General features: G+C 34.5%; 2 protein-coding genes across 2 annotated transcripts in view; one reads left to right on the top strand and one right to left on the bottom strand.

The window, feature by feature from the left end:
• The window catches only part of slc6a13 (solute carrier family 6 member 13), a 34102-nt gene extending 23841 nt beyond the window's left edge, over positions 1 to 10261 (bottom strand). Inside the window, exons 1-2 of the mRNA XM_079860146.1 lie at positions 10129 to 10261; positions 27 to 227 (exon numbers count right to left, since the gene is read on the bottom strand). Of these exons, the coding sequence (XP_079716272.1) occupies positions 27 to 227; positions 10129 to 10135 (208 nt within the window). The 5' untranslated portion in view covers positions 10136 to 10261. The remainder of the gene's footprint in view (positions 1 to 26; positions 228 to 10128) is intronic.
• Positions 1 to 24025, top strand: part of avpr1aa (arginine vasopressin receptor 1Aa) — a 675329-nt gene that overhangs the window by 155705 nt on the left and 495599 nt on the right. The gene's annotated exons all lie outside the window — the stretch shown is intronic.

The following is a 24025-nucleotide window of genomic DNA, read 5'->3' as shown; positions in this document are numbered from 1 at the left end:
ATTCAGTATCATTCCTTCCTCCTCACCTCCACCGTTCTTATAGCAGAGATACGGGAAGCGCCACACGTTTCCCAGTCCGATGATTTCTCCGGCCACCGAGAGGATAAACTCCAGCTTGTTGCTCCACTGTCCTCGTTCTGTCATCTTCACCTCGGCGTGCGGGACGATCTCCAGCGGACGGTTCAGCCCGTTAGACGGGTCCATCTTGGTCGCGATCTCTTTCTCTCCTGTAGAAATATAAAAGCGTGTTTTGAAGAAACTCGTGACTGCTATGATGTGATTGGTCAAGAGTAGCACTGTTTAATGCAGTTATAATCACATGCAATTCTGTCAGGACCACTATCGTCAAATATGATTGACAATTAGCATACAGTTTGGATTGGCGGTATGGTTCTAGGCGCATCCATGCAGCTTAGCATGAATAAGAGCAGAGAGAGCAATAACCCCACTTAGGGTAAACAGAACAGAACCAACATGAATGAATTGCAGATATCATTAATTCAAGATTTTAAAGTACAACATCATTTGAGAATTTATTCTGATTCAAGGGGAACCAGAATGCCAAATCCTGACTGACGAGAGGTGGAGCTGGGGAGGGAGGAGGGTAATCCGCTCCTGAGAAACGCGATAGCTGCTGATAATACTGAAGGAGCTTATATATGTGTACAGGGATGGGCGTCATATTCCTATAGGTAGATGTTTATCAGCTGAGAGTCACTGATGCGAGCTTGACTAATGTGACCTGCCAGAACTGACGCTACGCTTGATTTATTTTGATCAATGAATGGCGTAATTAATTCAAACTAAATCTTTTAAACGATTGACAGCAGTGTTTTCATTCAAAAGACCCAAAGTTATTATCTGGTAAAACATGAAGATACGAGAAACATGAAGATACGAGGGAAGATACGCCCATTCAGACCAGATCCTTTCATAAACCAGTCTGAGCACAAAAGCCTGGCTGTCTGTGTACGTGTGGTGAACCCACTCAATTCCATGCATATTATTGCATGTTTTGTCATGATATCTGTAACCGTTGCATTCAGAAGCCACAAAACAAGTGATGTTACTGTTATGGCTTAATACAAATACAGCATGTGAAAAAACTCACAAGGACATAAAGGCCCTTCACTGACCTTAATATAAAATACATATAGGCTTAAAAAACACTCACATTGCAACACCTTTGCATAGCAACACACAAAAAACTCGAATGTTGAATGCTTTTGCAACTGCATAGCAACATTTTAACTCAAGACTCCTTAACAACCACATAGCAACACCCTAGCAACAGCATAGCAACATAATAAAAACACTCAGGACTCCTTAACAACAACATAGCAACACCCTAGCAACACACAAAACAATACTTACCGTTGAATGCTTTTGCAACTGCATAGCAACATGTTAAAACACTCAAGACTCCTTGACAACTACATAGCAACACCCTAGAAACAGCATAGCAACATAATATAAACACTCATGACTCCGTAACAACCACATAGCCGCACCCTAGCTACTGCCTAGCAACATGCAAAACAACACATACTGTAGAATGATTTTGCAACTGCCTAGCAACATGTTAAAACCCTCAAGACTTAACAAACATATGGCAATACCCTAGAAACTGCATAGCAATATGTTAAAACACTCAAGACTGCTTAACAACCACTTTGCAACACCCTAGCAACTGCATAGTAACATGTTAAACACTCAAGACTCCTTAACATCCACATAGCAACACCTTAGCAACTGTATTGCAACACACAAAACAACTCCTGCCATAGAATGCATTTGCAACTGTATAGCAACATATTAAAACACTCAATACTCCTTAACAACCACATGGCAACCACCTTAGTAACTGCATAGCAACATGTTAAAAACACTCAAACACCTTAACATTCACATAACAACATCCTAGCAACTGCATAGCAATATGTTAAAACACCCAAGACTCATTAACATCCGCATAACAACACCCTAGCAACTGTATAGCAACACACAAAACAACTCTTACTGTAGAACGCTTTTGCAACTGCACAGCAACATATTAAACCCCTCAAGCATCCTTAACAACCACATAGCAACACCCTAGCAACTGCATAGCAACATGTTAAAAAACACTCAGAAGACTTTAGCAATGACATAGCAACACCTTAGCAACTACATAGCAAGACACAAAACAACTCTTACTGTAGAACGCTTTTGCAACTGCACAGCAACATATTAAACCCCTCAAGCATCCTTAACAACCACATAGCAACACCCTAGCAACTGCATAGCAACATGTTAAAAAACACTCAGAAGACTTTAGCAATGACATAGCAACACCTTAGCAACTACATAGCAAGACACAAAACAACTCTTACTGTAGAATGCTTTTGCAACTGCATTGCAACATGATAAAAACACTCAAGACTCCTTAACAACCACATAGAAAACTGGAAAACAACATGTTCCAAAAACACTCAAGACACCTTAGCAACTGCATAGCAACACACTCAAATGGCACTCAGGACAGCAAATATTTAAAATTACTATGCATTACCATGTTATGTAAATGATGACAGAACTCACTATCCCGTTCTAGAGAGCATTACTGGAGACGGCATCACATGACCCAATGCATGCCATGATAGTGACAGATCACACGAGCATTGTGGGATACGGCTACCCAACACCCAGCACTGCTGAAAAGACTCTCTCTGTGTGTGAAACAGAAGACTCCCTCACTGTGTTCATATCTGTCAGCTTATATTAACGAGTCGGACTCATCTGTGCGTTTCAGTAGTACAAATCAAAGACATTAAACAATTCTGTCATCATTTAGCCGTAATGGCTTTCCTTCTTACGTGGAACACAAAAGGAGATGTTTTGCTGAATGTCCAGGCTATTGTACATCCAGTGAAAGAACCTTTTTGTCATTGTTTTAAATACATTTCAGCACTTTTTCACTGAACTTTGTGCCCTGAACAACTCTTGGTGTGAGTCCTGAAACAAAACCAGCTTCAACACTGTAAAAAATTGATTTTCATTATTTGTAATCACAACTTTTATTAGGGTTCGATTCCCTGGGAAAGCAAGAACCGATAAGAATGTAAATGTGTAGCTTGAAATGCAATGTAAGTCGCTTTGGATAAAAGCGTCTGCCAAATGCATAAATGTAAATGTGTAAATCTTTTGTCAAATCAACTTAAATTAATGTGGTTCAGATAACTTAATATTTTGAGTTTCTATTGATTAAACCAATCTCCTTCACTGCATTAACTCAATTGTTTAATTTCAATGAACTCAAATTTTTAAGGCAACCAGGTAACTTACTTTTTTAAGTTAAACCAACAATATGTTTTTACAGTGAAGGAACCAGAATATCCAAAGTCAATCAGAGGGATAAAAGTCTGTTCAACATGCATGAGGTTTCAAACATGCTGGACGTCCCGCAGAGTCAGAGGCCTTGAGAATGTGCTCTTTTTCTTTTGCAGAAACAGGAGGGGGAAGTGCCAGTGTCACAGTCGTCAGTGAAAACCGAACAGCATTACCAGACTGGTATAAATAGACGCTTGCATTAACAAGACACCTGAAGGAATGAAGGACTGGCAGCGTGAGGCAGAACAGACTTCTGGTTTGTTTGGTAGATGAGGCGGTTTGATCTCAGTTTACTGACGTTTTCACTCGGCCAGAGATGAGATCACACGTTAGTCCTATAGAGCTGAGCTTCTGAGGGCCGTTTGCCCCTTAGGACGGAAAAGTGACAAACAAATCTCAATTGTTTCTCAATAATATTAGAAGGAGAGGAAATTTCTGTTTAAGTCTCCTGCCTCTGCCTGTTCACCTTAGAAAAACACCACAAGTGACCTCAAGACTTTCATAAGCCCTATTCGGACGGGACTAGTTTCACAGGGGGATGTTAGAGAAATTTCTGTTTCACAGACGTACTTTGAGATTTTAATCCTGTCAGAATCTGCCATGTCTGTCTTTTTCTCACACGACCTCTGTAAAAATTCCAGAGAAAATTACCTACTGTTTTTTGTCAAACTCGGCGGTCCTCAGAGAAATCTAATCCCGTCCGAATGCGAATGTCTGTGATTGCCGAAAATGTTTTTTTCCAAAACGCTTTTTCTTGTGTGTTTTGGTCAACGTGAACTGCCATACAATCTCTCGCTATCGCGCCGGTATTCAAGTTTCTGCTTTTTGCGCACCGATAATGGATGTAGATGTGTTCGGTACACTGCGAAGAAATAAAAAAATGAAATCAACAAGAAGAGCCAAATCACGTAAACTGTTAAGACTGGCTACTGTAATATCAGTTTCAGGTAAGATTACTTTCATTTCTGCACTTAATTATATAACGTGTAAATTATATAAGTTAAAACTTTTTATTCCAGTGGGTTTATTATAAGAACTCAGTTCTATAAAATCATGATAATAAATGTATGTTTAGTTTTTTAATACTACAATTTTTATAAAATGTTTACAAAACACTAAATACTTTAGGACGTTTTACTTTATATTTCAAAGTGCTTAATTTTAAAAGTACTTTATTTCAAAATACATTTGATCAAATTTCATAAATTGTGTTCAATGGCAGTTTTTATATTATATTCCTGAAATGTACTTGACCATACGCAATCCACGCATTCTGAACACGTGATCTTCTGCAATGCCCACATGTAAAACACAGACACTCCTACCTCGGTAATAAACACGGAGATGTTAGTCCCGTCCGAATCCGTACATGAAATCACAGACGTAGGTTGATAAGAATTGTAACTCAAACGTCGTTTGGAAAACTAGTCCCGTCCGAATAGGGCTATAGAATAGAATAGAATAGAATAGAATAGAATACCATTTTTTGTACTTGCACAATATACAACAAAATATAGTGCTTCTCCTCAGTGGTACACGCTTGCATAAAACATACAGAACCATACAAACATATAGGACAAGAATCTTTTTTAAAAATATAAATATTCTACCCTGGAAGTTCTCGCGAGAGCACAAGTTGAATTTGCTCAGCGAGTTTACTCTAGTGTCGAGTAATGATGCTCATTAAATATGCCCTCGTATCCGAGCTCCACCAATCACATCGGGTTATCTGATATAGGCGGAGCTAAAGATGACGACAGCGCTGTGACGTCGAAGTCATTAGTAAACATTGCAAGATGGCTATGGATGAACACCAGTTGTTTGAAACGGCTTTGGCCGCTACAGTGAACGAGTTAGACTTGGCTTTTTATCTAAAAGAGGAACAGAAGACGGCGCTCGAATCGTTCCTTTGCAAAAAGGGCGTTTTTGCTGTTTTGCCAACCGGATATGGTAAGAGTCTAATCTACCAGTTAGCTCCGCTGGTAGCTAAGAAATAACTTGTTGTGATTGGTCGTAGTGTTATCCAATTACGTGCGGTGAGATTTTCAAACGCATGCTTGGTGCCGCCCCTCGAGCTGGCCCATTTACATTAGTCGATGCCAGACCATTAATCTTTCAGATTTAGGTCTGGATTTCCAGGCTATAAATATTCAGTAAAAAGCCGTGATATTATTGCACAGCCCCATAACTCAATATGTATATTCCCCCTGTTATAAATTCTGACGTATTTCAGAACAGATCTCAAAGACATGTCAAATCATGCTCAGATTTTCTACAATACCAAACTCTGCATTCAAAACAGATTTATGCTGGAAAAAAAACTCTTTAGTATCTCAATCGTTTCTCCTAGATCTCAAAGAGATTAAACAGAGACCAAATTGAGTTTCTGCTTCTCAGATTGTTCTCTTTTAGAAAAAACACAGTAACCCCTTTATACTTTAGGATTGATCTCAATAATGTCTCAAATTCTGCTCAAATTTCCCAAAGGTACAGTAACAAAGGAAAGAAGAACAGCACATAGATCTCTTTAATATCTCAACTGTTTCTGGGCACTTTAATCAAATTAAACGGAGAGCAAATGGACTTGCTGAAGTCTCCTGCTTCTCAGATGTTTCTCATGAGAAAAGAAACGCCTACTAATCCCACCTACATATCATCTCTAGAGTTTCAAAAGAGATCGCAAAAGTTCCCCAAACTGTGCTCAGAATTCCCAAAGATACAAAAGTTAGGAAGAGCGATGCACAGATCTCTTTAATATCTCGACTGTTTCTCCTAGTCAGCAATGAGATGCTGTTTCTCAAATGTTTCTCATGAGAAAAGAACCAATGAATCTCACATATATCATCAGCAGAATTTCAAAAGAGATCTCAAAAATTTCTCAAACTCTGCTCAGATTTCTCAAAGATACCAAAGAAAAACTCATCATAGACCTCTTTAATGTCTCGACTGTGTCTCGTTCACCAATAAGACACAAACCGACCCGCTGAAGTCTCTTATTTCTCAGATGTTTCTCATGAGAAAAGAACCTGTTTAAAGGGGTGGTTTATTATGATTTGACTTTTCTAACTTTAGTTAGTGTGTAATGTTGCTGTTTGAGCATAAACAACATCTGCAAAGTTACAACGCTCAAAGTTCAAAGCAAAGGGAGATATTTGCTTTTAAAGAAATCGCTTTTTAAGGACTACAACAAACGGCTGGTAGAGACTACACCACATTCCTCCCGGGTTAGTGACATCACCAACCCTAGAATTTACATAAACCCCGCCCCCTGAACATGATTTATTGATCATCAATACAAAATATGCTAATCAATGACTAGAAACTACACATCAGCTTCATAAACTCATCAACTAACCATTCAGAAATGTTGTCTATATGTCACTTTTTCTTGAGTCTCTCCATCTTTCTGACTCTGGTTTGAACATAAAAGGCTAAACGTTTTTGAAATTTTCAGTGCATGTCTGTGTGAGGCAAAAGGACACAAACTGTTGAAGCTCCGCCCCCTGTGCCGGGAGCAGCAGCTCATTTACATTTAAAGGGACAGACACAACGGTGTGTTTTTGCTCACCCTCAAAAAGTGACAATTTTAACATGCTATATAAAAATATCTGTGGGGTATTTTGAGCTAAAACTTCACATACACACTCTGGGAACATCAGAGATTTATTTCACATCTTGTGAAAAGGGCATTAACCACCCCTTTAATCTCACATATATCAGTTACAGAGTTTCAAGAGATCTAAAAATGTCTCAAACTCTGCTCACTTTGCCCAAAGATACCAAATAAAAATTAAAACTCAACATAGATCTCCTTAATGTCTCATCTGTTTCTCCTAGACATAAATACATGCAAACGGACCAGCTGAAGTCTCCCGCTTCTCCTGAGGGAAAACCCCTGCTAATCTCACATATATCATCTCTAGAGTTTCAAGAGATCTCAAATGTCTCAAACTCTGCTCAGAATTTCCAAACATGCAAAAGGAAAGAAGAACGGCACGTATATCTCTGTGATCCCAACTGTTTCTCCAAGACAGCAATGATCTTAAAATGGCGAGCAAATGGACTTCAAAAGAGATCTCAGAAATGTCTCAAATTCTGCTCAGATTTCCCAATGATACCAAAAGAAAATACGAACTGCACATAGATCGCTTTAATATCTCAACTGTTTTTCCCCGACACATATGAGATCTCCTGCTTCTCAGTTGTTTCTCCTGAGAAAACGATTCTACTAATCTCACATTTTTCATAACTAGAGTTTTCAAAAGAGATCTCAAAAATATCTCAAACTGTGCTCAAGATAATAAAGTCTGCACTCAAAAGTGTCTCAAAATGATCTCAAAATCTCATGAGCAATGAAAGAGCAACATCTGAGCAATAAAATGTGTGACACCCGACTACGATTTGGAGTATGAGAAATAAGCTCTCGATGCAGGTAGATACTTGCAGGACAAATAAAAATGCAGTCTTTACAAAAGCTCACTTGAATCTCTGCCAGCTCAGTAAATCTCTCAACTTGCTGACACAAAGCTGGAACTTACATGCAAAAAGATCATCAAATAATCCTCATATTACGGCACAGTCAATGTGGGGCCAAACGCCACAGGAGCGTTCATATATCAACACATGTGTCAAGATCTTCAGCTTGGCAGCTTATTATGTGGATTCTTCACTATTGAACTGATTTGTAAACATGTATTTCATGGGTGTAGCTGTTAACAATCAACTAATTGAAATTAATGAGTTTAATTTGTGCTTTTGCGGCTTATTGTTCAATTATACGAGCAGAATAACATGTTGTGATGGGGTGTGTGGAAATCTGAACATGCAAGTGGGAAAATCCCAAAGGAATGAACTGCATAGCTGAATACGTCTACATATATCACACAGTGGCAGATTTGTGTAGATTCATGACTGAAATTCCTCATGCATCTGCATTCGTTTTGACCACCTTTTTTACGCAAAGTGAAAAAAAATGAATTGCACATTTAGAATTAATTAAGTTCTTCTTCTTTTACCAAAGTTTAGACACACTATTGTTATGATGCTCATGATTTTACAACATTATGATCTAACAGCTTGAAATATGAAGTAATTCTATAAGTATAAAATACATTTTATACACAAACATACACAAAAGTTTGGGTTTTTTTAGGGCTGTCAAAAGATTAATCGCGATTAATCGCATCCAAAATAAAAGTTTGTGTTTACATAATATATGTGTGTGTAGTACTGTGTATAATTATTTTGTATATATAAATACACACACATGCATGTATATATTTAAGAAATATTTGCATAAATATACTGTATATATATTTATATAGCTTATATTATATATAAATATAATTTTTTATATATATATAAATAACACATTTTTCTTAAATATATACATGCATGTGTGTGTATTTATATATACAAATTTAATTGTACACAGTACACACACATATATTATTAAAAACAAACTTTTATTTTGGATGCGATTAATCACGATTAATCTTTTGACAGCCCTAGTTTTTTTATGTTTTTGAAAGAAATTACACTCAACAAGGCTGCATTTATTTGATCAAAAATACAGTAAAACTGTGAAATATTATTACAATGTGTTTTCTATGCGAATATACAGTAAAGTGTAATTTATTCCTGTGATCAAAGCTGAATGTTCAGCATCATTACTCCAGTCTTCAGTGTCACATGATCCTTCAGAAATCACTCTAATATGAGGATTTGATGCTCAAGAAACATTTATGATTATTATCAATGTTCAAAACAGTCGTGCTGCTTCATATTTTTGTGGAAACCCCAATAAATGTTATTTTTCAGGATTGTTTGATGAATGGAAGTTCAAAAGAACAGCATTTATTTAGTCTTTACTGTCACTTTTGGCCAATTTAATGCATCATTGATGAATAAAATTAGCCTATTCATTTCTTACTGGCTCCAAACTTTTGAACAGTAGTGCAAATTGTGCATACATGCTAAATGTCATTATAAAACTAATATTTTAGTGAAGGAAAAGCATCATGAATTGCTCATCACACACTTCAATAGTGTTTAAAAGCATTTCAGGATGAATGAGAAAAGTTGGAATCTAGACAAACAAGAAGCTTGAATATAAAAGAGATGTTTTACATGCTTTGCTCCCAAACTTTCAGAGTTTTAGTGACTTTGCTATTATTCTAAAATGTAAATAATAAATAAATTGGGTAACACTTTACAATAAGGTTCATTAGTTAACATTAGTTAATGTATTAACTAACATGAACTAACCATGAGCAATACATTTGTTACAGTATTTATTAATCTTTGTTAATGTTAGTTAATAAAAACACAGCTGTTCATTGTTCATGCATGTTAGTTCACAGTGCATTAACTAATGTTAACAAATACAACATTTGATTTTGATAATGTATTAGTAAATGTTGAAATTAATATTAACTAAGATTAATTAATGCTGTAGGAGTATTGTTCATTCTTAGTTCATGTTAACTAAGGTAGTTAGTTAACTAGGCTAACTAATGAACCTTATTGTGAAGTGTTACCCCCAAAAAATAACACGACAAAAATAGCACGACAAAACTGCAACAACAATCAAGTTGCATGCTCATTGAAAAGATATTCCAACTATTTATGAAGTAAAATAAGTCAAAAAATGTTTGTGACACTACAAAACTACTTCTGGTTTTGATAAGAATCTCCACAAACATGCATGCGTTACTCTAGTAAACATGACACAGCACACGGAAATCTGATAAAACTCACCCTTCATCAGGATGCTGCAGGGCAAGTGTCCTGTATATTCACAGGTTTTGCTCTATAATGTGAAGGTTTTCTGGTTTGGTGAATCCCGTCAGTCAGTCAGTCCTGGATGGTCTAAGTCCAACTCCTCCCTCTCGCTCCCATTCACAAAACACTGAGACCGTGAGGCTTTGACGGATTGCATAACGCTCTCTCTCTCTCTCTCTCTCTCTCTCTCTCTCTCTCTCTCTAACATTCATTTCTCTCTCTCTCTCTCTCTCTCTCTCTCTCTCTCTCTCTCTCTCTCTCTCTCTCTCTCTCTCTCTCTCTCTCTCTCTCTCTCTCTCTCTCCGCTGAAGGACACCAGAGAAAGGAAACATTATGGCTCGGTCTCAAAAGACCACCCGGATCACACCAGCTTCTCAACAAATGAACAAATGGGGTTCAGACTGAATCTCTAGAGAGGATCATGGGACATATGCTTATAAATTGGTTAAAAGCAGGCATGTTTTCATGTTGTATAAGAGACTTTTCTATTGGGATAAAAACGTATTTTTTATTCCATAGAGATATCAGTATTTTTTGTATATAACTGCATGATTGCAAGCTTTTAATATTGTTTATGTGTCTATGTGGTGTTTTCATAAGTCGACAGCATTGCTGAGTATTTCCTCCTTAAAACTGCAGTGAACCAAAGACAGTCTCAAAAACACGCTTTGAAATCGCTGGTGTTTCTGACGTCACAAACTACCTTGTAACCAATCAGATCAACGTGTGATCGTCAACGAGTGGCTCATTTGCATATTCATAGAACCGCGTATACTAAATGAAGTGTATCACGCTATTTTAATGCATGAAGAATTTTTTTCAAGGAAAAATCGTCTAAATATGTGATTTTGGTGATCAAAGGTGAGTTTTAAAGGATACAATGATTGACTGCAGGGGGACTTTAAAAGATTGCGATCTTGATTCAAACACCCACGTGATATTATTCATAAATGACAATGAATCGGCTAAGTCTATTAAACCTTTGACGAGTACAATCACAGCGAACATTCAGATCTGAGCCAGAGTCAACCACACAGTATCCTTATATCTGTGTTACAAATATTCAAATTATCACATAACTATTGGGATAAAAGTTTATAGTTCAGATATAAACACTGATGTCTATGTTAGCAATCTAAATAGAGCAAATCACCTTTTGAATGTAACTTGGAGTTCTAAATAAAGATTATGTCAATTACATCGTTACACCAGTAGGTGGCGACAAGAGACTGTTAAAATCTGTATTTATCAATGAATCATTCATTCAAGTGATTCGTTCAAAAACGCTGATTCACCCAGTAATGAAACAAGTGAATTATTCTTAAGTGCATCATAGAATCATTCATTCAACCCGATTAAAAAAAAATTAATTCAAGTTAATTAAACATTTTTAAATTGACTGCACTGCAGACCTCTATTAAATTACATGTTATTTGTTTAGCTGTCTGTTCAGAATCATGGAAGAATCGTGATCTCTATTTGAAACAAAAACAATCGTGATTCTAAATTTATTTAGAACTGTGCAGCTCTAGCAACAACAAACAGTGAACAAACACTCATAACACCTTGTGCACCACATAGCAACACCCTGGCAACCACACAGAATACACTTGCAACAACCCAGATCACCATAGCAAACACCCTGGCAACCACGCAGAATACACTAGCAACAATTCAGATCACCATAGCAACACCCTGGCAACCACGCAGAATACACTAGCAACAATCCAGATCACCACGCAGAATACACTAGCAACAATCCAGATCACCATAGCAAACACCCTGGCAACCACTCAGAATTCACTTGCAACAATCCAGATCACCATAGCAACACCCTGGCAACCACACAGAATACACTAGCAACAATCCAGATCACCACGCAGAATACACTAGCAACAATCCAGATCACCATAGCAACACCCTGGCAACCACGCAGAATACACTAGCAACAATCCAGATCACCATATCAAACACCCTAAAAACACTCTGAAAAATGCCTTAACCAATTTCATAGAAGAACCCTGGAAATTCACCCTAGCAAACACCCAGCAACGCCCTAGCAACCATCTAGAACAATCTCACAGCCACACAGAAGTGCATTAAAAACCACTCTGAAGACCTTAGCAAGTGCATAGCAACGCAGTGGTAACCTCCCAAATACCCTAGCAACAACAAAGAACACTAAAAACATTCAGAATACATTAGTAACAGCATAGCAATGCCCTGGCAACCACCCAGCAATGTTCTAACAACAACTTCGAACACCCTAACGACCACATAGCAATGCAAGCACCCTCACAAACCTGTGAATGCACTGTTTTCGATGTATTATTGATACTTTGGATGTTTTTCTTTTAATTCAGTTTGTCTGTGCATTCAAAACGGTTTGCTCATTCATCCATTCCTTTCTTTTCTCTTTCTTTGTGTCTTCAGTCGTTCCCTGCATACTGATGCTCCAGGAAGAGTGTTTTTCTTCCCAGCGACTCAATGATGCTCATTTAGGAGAATAAACCAAGCATTTCGCTCTCGCAGAAGACAGTTTTACGGCTCAGATGCTGCTCGTTCACAGCTCGGGAGATTTAATGGAGATCTCGGTTATATTTCAATACGGCGTTCATCTAATCTCAGATTTTTCTTCTAAAATTCATAAAAACAATGGCAAATGAGTCACTAGTTGTCATCCAGTAAGACTATAGAGCTATAAAATGAATGTGGAGCAGCTTAGATTATTTAATGAGAAATATTTGAGTTCATATCGTATATTTTTTAAGTATACTAATATCAGCGTACTAGTACTATACTTGTAAGTGTACTATTTCAATACTTGGGACTAAATAGGCCAACATTTTAGTGTATAAAAGTACACTTTTAAGTGTACTTTAAGTAGTAAACTAAGTACACAACTAGTTTACAACTAGTTTTTTCTATGTATACTGCAACAAGTGAACTTATACTGTTAGTTATACTGATAGTTTGCTAGTCAAATACTTGTAATGCATTTTTTTAGTTTATGAAAGTACAATTTGAAGTAGATTAATTGAAATTAACATACTTAAAGTTTACTATTTATATATTATTTATGCACTTTAAGTATACTATGTTCCTATTTAGGTATTAATTTTTATACTTGCAATATTAAGCAAATTTGAAGTAAATTCCTATGTGCACTACTCAAAAATTCACATACTCAGAAATTAGATGTGTTTCTTTATAAATCAATATTTTCACACAATGTAAGTTTATAAGACAGTATGTAAAACTAAGTGTTTAATAGGCTACTCAATCAAAAGAGTAAACACAACTACAAGCCAAGTATACTTAGTATACTTAATTCACTTTTAAGTATATCTCGATCTGAGTATGTATAGACCAATTATACTTTCTGTCAGTATAAGTCAAGTACACTTGAGTGTAATTTTAAGTATATTTCTGATAAGTACATAAAAAGTAGACTGAAAAGTAGACTATTTTTAGTGTAAAAGAAGCATACTAACAGCACACTTTTATGTGAATCTCTGACTTCTGATTGCAGACGTTTGAGTAAATGTGAAAGGTTTGAGACACATGTGAGATTACTGGTGTGTGTGTGTGTGTGTTTTCTCAGGAGAAACATCCGAGATTTCAGCAAGTCCATTTGCTGGCCATTAATCGTCTTGTTGTCTAAGTGAAGCGGGCAGCTGCACATGTTCCTTTATGCGACTTTAACAGCGTTTGGACACTAAACTATGCTAGAGGTGATCCGTCAGTGAAAGTACTCAGGGTTCCCTTTCACAGCTACTGATGCAACGTCTCGTTCTCTCTCTCAGGAAACAAGGCTACTTTAACTAGCCAGAGACGTTCTCCGGGTCCAGCATGTTGATGCTATACAGGACAACACTTTATATCTGTTTGATGCTCGCCTTCTTCTCAAAAAGTGGATGTAGTTCTGTATTTTGCCTTTGACAAACCTAAAGAATATCATATGTGTGCATGCATGCATAACCATCACATCTATACTCAAAGTGTATAGTATTGTTACAGGGGAACATGTCTAGTTCACTTCACCTCAAAAAAAAAAAAAAAAAAAGAACAATAAATTTAATTTGGATTTTTGCATTATGAAATTTGTAGACAGTAAGATTGATAACCATGTTGTTATAAATATTGTCTAATGTTTTCACTAATATTTAACGGCTCTTTGATATCATGTCATGAAATACATATTTAAAATATTTGTTTATTTATTTAAAAACCATTTACTTAAACATTTATGTTAAAAATATAAATATTTATTTCAAATTTTTTTTTTTTTTTTTTTTTTTTTTTTTGGTGTGTAATTATTAACAAAAAGTATTTATTTAAAATAAAAATGTATTTATTTAAAATGAGAAAATATTTGAAATATTTGAAAATGCACGGGAAATTCTCACTATTGAAAAGCAAAATCTCATTTCATAACTGCAATGTGGAAAAAAATTATATTATTTAACTGAAACCATATTTTTTTCAGCATTTATACTGCACTGAATTTATACTGATTTTTTATAATAAAAAAAAGTTAAATCAACCGTTTTGAGTGTTTTAAAGTTAAAAATATACAGAAAATAAAAAAAAGATATATTTTTGCATTAAAGAAAATAAGGCTTTCAAAAATAATTCCACAATGCAACAAATTAAATCAAAGTATATTTTCACTTTTTTATTTTTATTTTTTTTATTATTTTGAAAAAATAAAAATATTTATTTATTTAGTTATTCCCACTTTTTGACCCTTACATGCATATTCTTTTCGGACCCTGAGTACATACAGTAGGAAACACAGTAATTTAGGTCTCCAGTTATAGTGTATTGAAATATGCCGACTATCAGCATCACATGTTCTGAAGGATGTTTACAGATTATCCCTGCTCTCTGAGCATTTAATTACACACACATTCCTTCCTCGTCTGCTTTAAACAAGGAAAAAAGGGATCTTGTCTGAACTTATTGTTCCACGTTGTGATTTTGAAACATTGAGCATCAATAAAGAGGAACTCAGAGATGTTTTTCCTGAAAGTTCTCCACATCACTTCCACAGGTCACTGGCTGCTCCGTCTCTCCCGTTTAACATCACCTCGTCTTAACCGGGACAGGAACGCTGTTAATTATGAGTTTGAGCATGCAGGGTCCCGTTGAGCACAGTTCACGGTTGTGCTGGGGTCCTAAAGACGCAGTGGGAGACTGCTTGCGTAAAAGATCCTGGCAGAGGGAAAACAGGACAGCAAGAAAGTGCTAGAGCGTCCTGAGCAGATGAGACACTGGGAATGCTGCTAAATTATGGGAAACTCACTATAGTGTCTCGAAGCAGCAGTGAATTTTACTTTCTTTGTGGCTGTTTACATGACCCCAGTTTCAACTAAAAAACATTTTATCGTTGTCAAAATGATCCCGTTTTGTGAAAATGACTAAAAACGCTGTATTATTTATGCCAGGCCAGTAGGTGGCGATGATTTGCGTTTTTGTAGTTTACGATATCGTTTTCAAAAGTTTGCGTTTTCAGTCGCCCAAAAAAGCATGTAAATGAATGGCCAAAACGCATAAGAAGTTTTCTGTTTTTATTTGAAAACGCTGTCGTGTAAACATAAAGTGCAAGTTTTTGAAAACGATGTCGTTATCTACAAAACCGCAAATCTGTGAGAACAGTGAACAGTGTGTTTAGTCTGTGTGTTTCTTTATATAGTCACATCGCCATCTACTGGCCTGGCAGCAGAATACAGCGTTTTTAGTCGTTTTCACGGATCATTGTGAACTTGGATCATTTTGAGAAAAACTTTTCCGTTTTTAGTACATTGTTGTCATGAAAACATACCATAAATTTATGTACAAAAATACCACACACACACACACGTGCAAATGCAACAGTAATTACATTCGAGGCACGTTCTCAGAACTTTGACTAACATTCTAACAAGGTTCTCTCAAAGTTATGAACAAACGTTCATCCAGTAGAACATTCATTTTTAGAGGTATCTGTTCTTAAATAATGTTCTCCAAATAACAGTTAAACATTATGCATACATAGTTCATGATGTTTTTAGTTTTTTTTCCTGAAACAATTGAGTTGGATATTTATCTAACATTTTTAAATGTATCACTTGTTTCAGAACGTTCAGAGAACATTCAAAAGTAACATTCCATTAATGTTTGAACAGTGATGAAATGGAATGTTCCCATAAACGTTATTAAAACTTTTTTTTTTTTTTTTTTGTTTAACTGGACGTTCAGAGAACATTAAGAAAAAAACGTTTTCATAACTAGGAATGTTAGCAAAATTTTCATAGAAAATATAGGCCAGCTTGTTGGGATATAGGCTAGTTCTAAATTAAAAATCATAGAAAATATCACAACACATCTATAATGATAACGGCACAAAGGAACGACATCAACAATTTGTCCAGCTGATTAAAAAAACGAAAAAAACAATGACAGCCAATCAGAGTCCTGCTTTAAAGAGCTCGAGCATTTAAAGAGACAGACGGCAAAACTGCAATATATGAGCGATATATAGGCTATATATATATTATCAGAGGCGCCGCAATAGGGCAGGCAAGCCAGGCAATTGCCTGGGGCCCCACATTTTAAGGGGGCCCCCCGAGGGCTGATCATTCAAATAATCAGGAATGTTAATATAAAGCCGCAGCGACAGCTCTGCATCCCCCTTAATGGGGCCCCTTTCTCGTTACGCTGGTTATGCTTTTACCGTCTCGCCTCAGCCGCCTTTTTCAAACCGGAGCAGCGATTCGCGGGTATGTAGAAAATCCATGATTCGATTTGTTAAACACGAAGAGGACTTATCCGTCTGGCAGGGCACTGCATGAGGCGGCAACGCGATTACTTGCATTTTGCTATAAACAGTGGAAATGACTAAAAAAATACTATATTTTTGTCCATACAGAAAAGAATGATGCATCAGTCGCAACTACTTTTACTTGTGTAAACTCACAATAACAAGTAAACGTTGCGCTTTCGTAAAATAAAATAAACAATCAGGGCGCGCTTTCGTGGTCTCCGTGAACTGGAGCGTGTCTCAAAAATAAACAGAAACACGGCGTAGGGTATACTAGCCTCACATACATGATATAGCCTATGCTTGATATGTCCACTTTTAAACGAAAAAATTTGAATGGAAACTAAGCAATTATCATCTGATTATGTAATCCGTATGGTATGAAAGATGAATTTCTTTCTAAAGGCACATGCACTTTACAGCAGAAATGAATGAAGATATGTTTGCAGCACGCTGAAAATAACAGCAACATTTTGTCACATTTAGCTTCAAACAATGTTTAAAAAACTGGTATGAATTTTTGGTATGTCACTTTTTAGCACATTTACAACAATATTTGTCAACTTAGAGATATTTTAAATAGTTAAATCTAAATATTAAATGTTACACCTAAATGTTAAATTTAAATGCTGAATCTAAATCTAAATGTTAAATCTAAATGTTAAATCTGAATCTAAATCTAAATGTTGAATCTAAATGTTACGAGTGAAACTAAATATTTAACTAATATGCAAATTTAAAATGCCGGTAACTGGAAGTGCCAAAATAAAAGCTCGAGGAGGTCGAAATCACTAATTTAGAATAAATTAAAATGCCTCGTTATGTAAGACATATTTAGCCTGCTTTTGCGGCGAGATTTATGCATGCGCTTGGGCGCAGCATGTATTCCTCCATTCACCCAGTATTTAGCAGAAATTAATATAAACGTGCTATTAGTGTTAGTAGAAAAAAATACTAATAGCTTTAAAAAACAATTTAATTATTAACTAAAAAAATAAATAAGATTAAATTAAGATGTTAACTATATATTTCTATTTAGCATTGTTCCACCACGTAATTTAAATTACTGTTTTAAGGTGACAATCTGTTACACGTTAGAAGATTTACTGTATCTTGAAGATTGTTGAATTGCATCTTCTGTTATAAAGATGAAGATGGACCTTTCGTTAATTAAAATTTTTTTAATTTTTTAATTAATTAAAAAACACGTAAAAATTAAACAAATGCTCTTTTAGATGTTTTGTGTAGATGTATTAAGATGTATTAACAAAACAAATCTATTCTAAAGTGTATATATTATATATTACCACAGTAGCCTGATGATACATCTCACTGTCCTTTAGGCATGGCCATCTCGACTAGCCTACCGCACACGCACGCACGTAGTGTATAAAACATATATAAAATACATATATATTAAAAAAAGGGCCTCATTGATTAATTTTGCCTGGGGCCCCCACACAGTGTTGGTTCGCCTCTGTATATTATATATATATATATATATATATGATAATGTCCACTGGTTTCGGACACAACTATGCATGTTCCCTCAAATAGTGCCCTATTAACGGTATGGGGGTGTTTTCAGACACATCCCATGTTTTTCAACACTGTTCTGAAGTGTGTGAGATCAACAGGGACCTCTAGTGTGGAACTGCAGCATTACAGCCCAGAGTCACCAGTGTCCTAATTCATTATTCATGATCTATAATGAGACAAACAGAATTTTCTGATTTATATGAGTCCACACACACACACACACACACACACACACACACACACACACACACACACACACACACACACACACACACACACATGCATACTTATCATTTATGGGTACTCCTTAACCTATACTTTATATGGTTAATAATAAACTCACAGTAATATTTAACTCAAGGTTAGGAGTTCAGTTATAATCTACAAATCAATAATACCATACCATAATCTGCCTGCATGTCCTCTTGTTGGTTCAGTTGTGTCCAGTCAGGCTATTGTTCAACATTACCACAAGAGGGCAGAAGACTCATTGAGAATGTGTCTTGTTTAAAATAAGGCCTTACAAAGTAGAACCATTTTCATTATAATTAGTGAAGTGGCACGTCATGTGACTCACATTATCTATTTGAAAAAAAAAAAAAAAAAACTTTAAATAAATTATAAATTTAAAATACATGTTTTTAACAAATGCATATTGTTTAAAAATAAATTAAGATAAAACGTAAATAAATGTATAAAATAAATAAATAAATATATGCATTGTTGAATGCCTCAATAAATAAATGTTTAATAAATATTTTCCCATTTGAAATAAATGCATTTTTATTTTAAATAAATAAATACTTTTTTAATAATTACACACAAAATAAGTATATAAATACATTTTAAATAATTATTTCTATTTTTAACATAAATGTTTAAGTAAATGGTTTTTAAATGAATAAACAAATATTTTAAATATTTATTTTAAACAAATACATTTAAAACATAATAAATAAATGTTTAAATAAATGAATAATGTATTTAAGTAAAATTTATTTTGAATAAATAAATACTTTTTTAGATAATTACACATAAAATAAGTATATTTTTAAATTAACATTTTTAATTTTGTTTACATAAATGTTTAAATCAATATTTTTAAATAAATAAACAATAAATATTTTTTAATAAATACATTTTAAAAACATTAAATAAATGTTTAAATAAATGAACAATTTATGATATATAAATAAATACAGACACATTTTTTAAAATAAATAAATAATATTTTTATTTAAATAAATACAATTTTATTTTAAATAAATAAATAAATACTTTTTAATAATTACACACAAAAATAAGCATATAAATATATTTTAAATAAATAAATATTTATAAATTTGACAGCCGGGGGTCATGATGGCATAGAGCCGTTAACTTAAACTACTTTTAATGTTAAATAAGTTTTCTAAACTCTGACTGGGGTTCATAAGTCTATGGTTGTAGCCAACCAGGGGGGCACATCACAGGGCCTGTCCCCACTGGGACCACATTGGGGGGTGGGGGGGGGGGCACATCACAGGGCCTGACCCCACCGGGACCCAGCGAGGGGTCATTTACGGCTCCTCTCACACCTGTCCCACTGCAGGCGGGTCTGAGAGGACGGTTTTATAACCGGTGCTGAGAGATATATGAAGATATATATATATATATATATATATATATATATATATATATATATATATATATATATATATGTGTATATATATATATATATATTCATATATCTATATATATACATTTACAATGTATTTTTAATACATTTATTAAAAATAAATAAATATGTATATGAATATATAAATATGTTATTATGCAAATAAGTATATACATATTTTTTAATAAATAAATATTTCAAAGATTTTTAAAAAAAATAAATATTTTTAAAATAAATAAATATTTTAAATACATATTGCAAATATATTTATAAGAAATAAATATATACTTTATAAAATAAATAAATACATATACATTGAAATAAGTAGGCTATTTAAATACATTTATTAATGTAGTTATTTTATGTATTTTGTTTAAATAAGGACTTTTTATTTACTTAAATGTTAAAATATTTTTATTATTTTAAATAAGTAAATACTTGAGAACAATTAAATGCATAAAATAATAAATATTTTTAAATACATAAAAATGTTTTAAATAAATATTTTTTGTAAATAAATAATAAAATACATAAAATATTAAAATACAACATCCTACATTTCCCTCCCTCCCTTTTCTACATATCCCTTTCTATGTTATTGTTTTGTTTTTGCTTTTTTCTCTGTTTATATGTGGACAGTTTTCATGGCATCTGTCTGTTCATGTGAGCTTTGATATGTTCCCGCCCGGTATGATAAATAATAATAAAAAATTTATCACACAAAAAAAAAAAAAACATAAAGTTTAAATACATTAAAAAATAATCAATAAATACTTTTAAATAAATAAATCAGTGCACTAAAATCTCTTTTACAGTTGCATGCCATGTTTTAATGTTACACAGGGGGGAAATCCGAGCGGCCGGTCACGTGATCTGGAGCGGCTCGCGGTCACGTGATCTGGAGCGGCTCTAGTGCGGTTGTTTAGTCTAGACCTCCTCTCAGTCTCATGCGGGGCTTTTTGTCTGCTCTGGGATCGCTTTGGTTTTGTGGAAACATCTCTGGTGTTTAGATTTTACTCTAGCAAACGAGTACAAGGCCTTAGTGACTTCATTCAGACTCAAACGAGGTTCACTTGAATCACTTCATCTGTGTATCACACACATGTGTGTTTATTTAGTCTTTGGACAATCAATTAGATATGTATTAGACTATTGATCAAATGTTTGTGCACTGGCAAATGTTGTTTCATGCTTTACAGGGTTAATTATCCTTAATTTGTAATTGGTTCTATTTTAGTCAAGCTTAATCAATCTAATGGAGACTGTTTGATTTAAGCCACACTGTAATAATATATTCATAATGCATATTGTTTTGTCTGTATTAATCGATTCATTATTAGTTTTGTCTGAAATGCAGATTACTGTTGGTTAGTTTTATCTAAGTGTGCACTTACTGACCTCAGATCAGAAAGCAGAAGTGGACGTGTGTGAGATTACCCATGATTCTCTGGGGCAGCAGTCGCTAGTGAAGAGCTAGAGATGGAAATAATGGAGATTTATCATCATGCGTAACCAGACGCTCACAGGCCAATCCAAACACTCTTCCTCTGGGATTGTAACTTTCCTTGCAAACAAACAGCAGGCCAAGACAAAGAGAGATAGAGCGAGCGTATAATAATCCAGAAGACACACTTATAAAACAGCAGATCTAATAAAGATATAAACTCGAGTCGTGCTGAAAGCTCTTCGTTTGTTCTCTGCAATGGATCAAATGCAACAGTGATTGTCCTCATAAAAATGAAAGATTGCACTTCTAATGGTTTATAGTGAGTGAAATTATGACAATTTAACTAAAAAAGGTGAAGAAGAGCTGCTACTATTTGATGAAATCCACTAAATGACAGATTTCTGGATTTCTAATATATCATTTCTAATGATTGTAATATAAATGTGTAATATAATGTCAGATATTATGAAGATTTTATTCAGACTCTTAGTATTTTGACTAAATATTGTGTAAGCGTTCATTTAAACAAATCAACTTAACATTTTAATGTTAATATTTTTTTCACTTTTTGAATTGTTCTATGGTGTGTGTGTGTGTGTGTGTGTGTGTGTGTGTGTGTGTGTGTGTGTGCGTGTGTCGCTTCAGTTTGAACTATTTTAATTAAATTATTGAAAAATACAATCATTTAAATTATATACATATACAATTATACAAAGTATACACAAAAATACAATCCTTTAAATTGTGTGTATATATATATATATATATATATATATATACACATACACAAACAATTTTAATCATTTAAATTATATATAAAATTAATTATATTTATTATACATACATTTTTTATTATGTATTGTATTTTATTATATAATTGTTGTAATAATACAATCATTTAAACTATATATACATTTATTTTTTACATTTTTTTATATTTACTATACATGTATACACAATTTTATTTTAATTAAAATGCATTCATTCAAATTTTATATACAATTAATATATATATATATATATATATACAATTTTAATTAAATTGTTTTAATATTCCAATCATTTAAACTGTATATACAATTATTTATTTATTTATATTTATTACACATGTATATACACACAATTTTATTTAAATTAAAAATGCAATTATTGGAACTATATAAAATTAATTTATTATATATATACAATTTTACTTAAATTATTGTAAAAACTACAATAATTTAAATAGTATATATATGTATGCACACAAATGCAAAAAAATTGGGTGTATATATACACAATAATAAAGTGCATGCATGCATAAATAAATATAAAAAAATAAATGCATGCATGCACTTTATTATTGTGTATACACCCACTTTTTTTGCATATGTGTGTATATACTATATATATATATATATATATATACACACAATTTAAATGATTCCTTCTGAGTCTCACAGTGGTTGATTCCAGGTAAAGTATCATCACTGACCAATAATAAATACCAAACAAAAAAGTTGAGCACTATTGTAGCTATTACTGTAATCAGGAAATAAAGCTGTTACTTAACATCAGCTCTGCCTCAGTTCTGGCTCCTCGGGCCCTTTGAAAGCTGTCTGAGGGGTTTAAGTGTGTGTGCGGGGGTCTGAGGGGGTCGAGGCCCACCGCTGTGTGACACAGATAAGACCGGACGGACCCATTCGGAGTTCAAAAGAGATCCGGATCCCCCAGAGAGATTCCCGTCGTTTAAAGATGACCTCTGCCGGGCCATTTCCTTCTGAAAGCTTCAGTTCAGCTCAGCACTGGGCCTCGTTAAACCCTTCATAAAGATAGCAGAGTGCTGAGTGTGTGTGTGTGTGTCGCTTCAGTTGGGCTCACCGCTGGTCCTCGTTAAACCCTTCGGAGAGAGAGAGGAATAAAGATAGCAGAGCACTGAGTGTGTGTGTGTGTGTGTGTGTGTGTGTGTGTGTGTGTGTGTGTGTGTGTGTGTGTGTGTGTGTGTGTGTGTGTGAGTGAGTCTGTGATCGATTACAGGGGCCCTCATAAGCTCATGTTTATGCATACACACACACACTGAGATGTACACACACTCACACACACACACACACTGAGATGCACACACACACACAGGTTCAGGCTCTGAAGAGTTTCACCTGTCGGATGATGAGCTCCCTCAGCTGGATCCAGATCTGCAGGATCACACACACTGATCCTGTGCAAGATTACGGGTTCATTCTGAGGAAACATGCATTATGAAACATTTACACATTGAATGCATTTTTTAAAGTAGTTTTAGATTATGTAAATAAATAAAATATAAAACAACTTGTCAAGCATCACTGCAGTGAGTTTTACATTTGCAAATTAGAGTTTTAGGATACGTAGAAATGTAATACTTTGCAATTTGTGTGTGTGTGTGTGTGTGTGTGTGTGTGTGTGTGTG

Source organism: Squalius cephalus (genome assembly GCF_949319135.1).
Source record: "Squalius cephalus genome assembly, chromosome: 23".
In the NCBI taxonomy this organism is placed as follows: Eukaryota; Metazoa; Chordata; class Actinopteri; order Cypriniformes; family Leuciscidae; genus Squalius; species Squalius cephalus.
This window is presented reverse-complemented; position numbering and strand designations above follow the sequence as displayed.